General features: G+C 39.0%; 1 protein-coding gene across 1 annotated transcript in view; it reads right to left on the bottom strand.

Moving 5' to 3' along the window:
* LOC135223293 (uncharacterized) overlaps positions 1 to 5,000 on the bottom strand; it is a 33,803-nt gene that overhangs the window by 5,037 nt on the left and 23,766 nt on the right. Inside the window, exon 2 of the mRNA XM_064261765.1 lies at positions 3,382 to 4,106. Within this exon, the coding sequence (XP_064117835.1) occupies positions 3,382 to 4,106 (725 nt within the window). The remainder of the gene's footprint in view (positions 1 to 3,381; positions 4,107 to 5,000) is intronic.

Raw genomic sequence — 5,000 nt, 5'->3', positions numbered from 1 at the left:
ATATATATATATATATATATATATATATATATATATATATATATATATAGTGTGTTTGTGTGTTTGCGCGTGTGTGTGTGTCCGATGCAACACGAATAGCAGGTGTGAATTATTAAGTATTTTTCATTGAGATTTACCATGCTTGTAAAAGTTTGGCCATTGATACAGGGTGATTCTTAAGACCACTTGGGTCATATTTAGGGGAGGGGCCAAGGTCACATATCATGGCGGTGGGTTGAGTCCACCCTTTCCAGTATGGGGTAGCTTTCCTAATTCCACTATTTTTGGGCGTAGAGTGGTGATTTTGGGCTCTAATGTCTCAGAGTGAGGTGAAGAGAAGGTATTTTATTCTTTTGTGCCCAATAATGTATACAAGTGGCTCCCAACCCGGGATCCGTAGATCAAATTGAAAATTCATATATCATTTTCCTTCATCATGCTTTTTTCTTTTCTATCAACTTTCATTATTATTATATATATATATATTATATATATATATATATATATATATATATATATATATATATAGATATCTAGATATATATATTAGATATAATTATATATATACACACACAGATGGTCCGTAGGGAAACCCATTTAAATGAAAGGGGATCTTAATGTTATCCGGAGTAAGGGAAATCCATTTCTTATCCTGACAGATTTGATAACCTTGATGGAGAGATAAGTAAGAACAGCAAAGCAGTGTTTGAACTGGAAAGGATTGGACTAAAGCAATATAGAACAATATTCTCATCTTTAAAATCAAAGCATATCGGAAACCTCAGTCAAAGGAATTGCAGTTCTTCAGGTCTAGTGGATCCCTCTTCAGCAGAATATAAAAGGCCTCAGGCAAACGAGGGTGAGACCTAGACAATTTTTTTATTTTTTTTGCACATGAAGCACATTGCTTTCCCCCTTCAATGGCTTACAGCGAGGAGAAAATGTACTACTCAAATAATCAGCCATTGTGGACTGCATCCTAATGAAGTACGTGATGACGGAAACCACTCCAATTCTTTATATCGGTATGAATGGATGAATAAATAATTAATAATTACCTGGCGTCGTGACTTCCAGAATCATTGACGCCGACGTATCGGTATGATGCAGTCATTCATGATGGTGGGGCCCTTATTCATTCTCTCACTTCTCGTGGAATTCACACCTTCCACGATTAGGTTTAAACCAAATGTTCAATCTCATTCAAATGGAACTGCGCAAAGCTTTCCGAGTGGATGGTGTATGGGACTGTTACCGGAAGCATTCAATCAAGGAACAAATTTGCAGTGACAGAGGTAAGGGGCCAAGGTTAAAAGTTTCTCCGAAGAGTCTGATCCTTAAGAACTGGGGCAAGTTTTTACGGGACAGTAAGAACAAGACCGAGCTGTTTCGCTTTCTTACAGAAACTGTGATGCAAGGAGACTGGCATGGTAGATGTTTACATAACTGATGTTGACAACTACATATATTAACCCTGGGAAGAAATGGATGGTGAATTCAAACAAGAAGAAGCTGATACTAGAATTGTAGTACACATTCTCCATGCACTGAAGTCTTCATGCACCTCTATTATTGTAAAGACGTCAGATTCTGATGTTGTGGTAATCTTATTTGACCACTATGGTCGATTCCATGGAATCAACGAAGACTGCCAAATTCATGTTTTTATGGAAGCGGGAAAAAGAAAAGAATTCGAGATATTGGGTCAGTTACAAATGCACTGGGTCCTACCCGATCAGTTGCACTCCCTCTGTTTGTCACAATAATAAGCTGTGACACAACTTCTGCTATCAAAGGAAGATCAAAAGCAATTCGTTTTTTAGGCATGGAAAAGATCTTACCAGAACTGACAGACGTTTTCTGTGATCTTGTGCAACAACCCATCCAGACATTTAGTGAGGATTCAGTCATTTCCGACGAACTCAAGAAGTTTTTTGTTAATACATATGGAAGAAAATGTGGACCTATCAATGACCTCTGCCGCATTGTTTTCTGAAATAATTCAAAACGTTGAGTACATTCTTCTAACTCAAAATGAACTTCTACAGCACTGTCTTCGAGCAGTGCATCTGGGAAGTGTTTGGGGTACGGCCCATGACACAAAATTGGAAGAACTTGACCCCTGTTTATATGGCTGGAAGAATTCTGATGGAGTGAGTCTTCAGACCTGTATGGATGACAGTTCCCGAAGCGTCTCACGTGTGCCGGGAACTTGTGAAGTGTACTTGCCATCAAGTTTGTTCTCAAATGTGTTAACGTGTGAAATTGCATCTTAAAAAATTACAGCACCGATTCCTTCATGGTAGAAATAAGTATTATATACAGCAGAATGCTTATAGACACCTTCATGTTTGTTCTGTATTCGGTGTTTGCTTTAGAAAATTGGTAATTTTGTTTTTGTTTTAATCATACATAAAGGAGAATTATAATTAATTTTTATTATATGTTATATTATGATTGTTTTCTGTGTTTAGATCAGTGTATCATTCCCAAGAACGTCTATGTCTTGTATTCGGTGTCTGCAGTAGAAAATTGGTAATATTCTTTTTATTTTAATCATACGAAAAGGAAAATTATAATTAATTTTCATATGTTATAATATGATCTGTTTTCTGTGTGTTAATCAGTGTATCCTTCCCAAGAATGTGTCTACTGTATTCGGTGTCTGCCTTTAATTTTCTTTAATCATACATAAAGGAAAATTAAATTTATTTTTCTTGATATATTATATTATGATCTTGTTTCAGTGTGTAAATCAGCGTATCACTCCCAAGAATATGTCTATTGAAGGCTATCAAATTCTCCATAATGAATTTATACTTTGCTTTATATGCATCTATAAAAATCACAATTATATGCTTTTGAAGGTCCATTTTGTGTTTTATTGTTTAGAGGTGTCCCAGAGATCAAAATTATTTTATGTTAAGACAATAAACAATATTCCGGGTCATATGAACCCAAAATCAGACTTCTACCAAGAAAACTAACGAAATTATAAAGCTACCCCATGTTGAAAAGGGGGGCTCCCCCCGCCCCCCTAATGAAATGTCAACTTCACCCATCCTCTAGATATGACCCCCAGTGATCTTAAGAATCACCCTATATCAGCAGCCAAACTTTGACATCCATGGTAAATCTCAGCAGTGTATTCACACCTGCTAGAAGGAACGCATGCTTGAGAATATCACTAAATCCACGCAAGAAGGTGAGTGAACGCTAAAATGTACAATAAACTACGAAAGTACTTATTCAAATTCCTGGTTATGACTCACCTTGCGTGGATTTTGTGATATGTATGTCTCTGTGTCTGTGTTTATGTTCGGACCTGAAGAGAGAAAATTATACTGTGTTGGACGCTTTTCAACCAAAGCTCAGACTCACCGAGTTTCCAGTCTTCCCAACAACTTTACACGACAGCACGGCTCTTTCTCCCTTGTGCACCGTCACGTTTCTGGGCAGAGACCTGTCAAACCGAGGCCCTAGAGGGTCTATGCTGATCACCGGTTCAGGAGTCTCTTCCGTTTCCAGCCCTTCCTCCAGGGGTGTGCCGTAGACCCAAGCGCCGGTATAAACCTCATTAGTCTTGTAGGCTCCGTACTGGGTGCTTGAACCGCCACTGTACACGATCCCCGAATGGAATGAATCGCCATGGCGGACTTTGTGATTCAGAGACCCGCCGTCGTCGTTGACGCTTTGATGGATTGTAGGTACTGTGAAGAGCGGCTTAGTATTGGGCGTGTATCGGACGTTATTGACGACCTGTGGGATACCTGTAGCAAACTTGGTCGTGTAAGACGGATCCGGGATATCCTTGTTGCTTTGCGTGATGAAGAGTCCGCTCTGTAGGCCGATGTGATTCTGGTCATGCGCGTCGAGGAGAACTGGTCGTTTCTTCTGCTGTTGTTGCTTGTGGCTGTTCAGAATTTCCTTGATCAAGGAAGGATAGTCGTGCGTCTGGGCGGTAATGGTACTTGTTGATGCCGCAGTCTTGCCAGAGGAACTGTCTCTTTGAAGGGAGTCTGGGCTGGAAGGGACCATTTTAGGAATATAGTCGATCTCGTGGGAATCCAGCTGGTTGTCAGCCCAGACAGTTAGGAAACCAGCACCTGAAATAAAAACAAGCATGCTTGTAAGATGGTCTTTTTTATGGACACGTTTCGAGATGGATGAGTTACTGGTTTACGAGATCATGCTTAATATTACAGAGGTGATGGGCCTATATATATATATATATATCAATATATATATATATATGTGTTGTGTGTGTGTGTGTGTGTGTGTGTGTTTGTGTGTGTGTGTGTGTGTGTACACATATATAATATTTGTGTATATATACATATGCATACACACACACACACACACACACATATATATATATATATATATACATATATATATATATATATATATATAATATATATATATATATGCGTGTATGTATACAAATACAGAGCCAATATACTATATATATATATATATATATATATATATATATGTGTGTGTGTGTGTGTGTGTGTGTGTATGTATGTGCGCTCACGTCATGTAGATGTATATATAAAATAGGTAAATAAATTCACCTAAATTATTGAAATAAAGTATTAAAATCAACATCCTTCCCCAAAGCCCAACAGTAACAAACAGCAACAGCACTGCAACGTAGCAAAAGGGAAAGGAAAGCAAGTGGCGTTAGCGGTGGCTCGTGAGCTAAAACTCTAGGGGAAACCCCTCCGTTTTTCACCACCCATTTAGCCGTGTATTTCACTCCAGCTTACCTCCACCGTTGAGTTGGTAAAGCCAAAGGAATGCGCTCCGGGCCCATCCCCCTTTGAGAGAGCCGTAATCTCCACCGCTGTATTTCGCATATTACTAAGCGTTTTGCGTTTCCTCTTTTACGAAAATGACTGAGGCATCACGGAATCTGGTTTGTAGGGCATTCTCACGCTGCCTACGAGCTCTCAGGCATGCATAAAACGTTCCTGTTATGACAGCATCCCCTTACG

Source organism: Macrobrachium nipponense, chromosome 8 (genome assembly GCF_015104395.2).
Source record: "Macrobrachium nipponense isolate FS-2020 chromosome 8, ASM1510439v2, whole genome shotgun sequence".
Taxonomy (NCBI): domain Eukaryota; kingdom Metazoa; phylum Arthropoda; class Malacostraca; order Decapoda; family Palaemonidae; genus Macrobrachium; species Macrobrachium nipponense.
The sequence above is the reverse complement of the archived record's forward strand: the minus strand, read 5'-3'. Positions and strand labels throughout refer to the sequence as shown.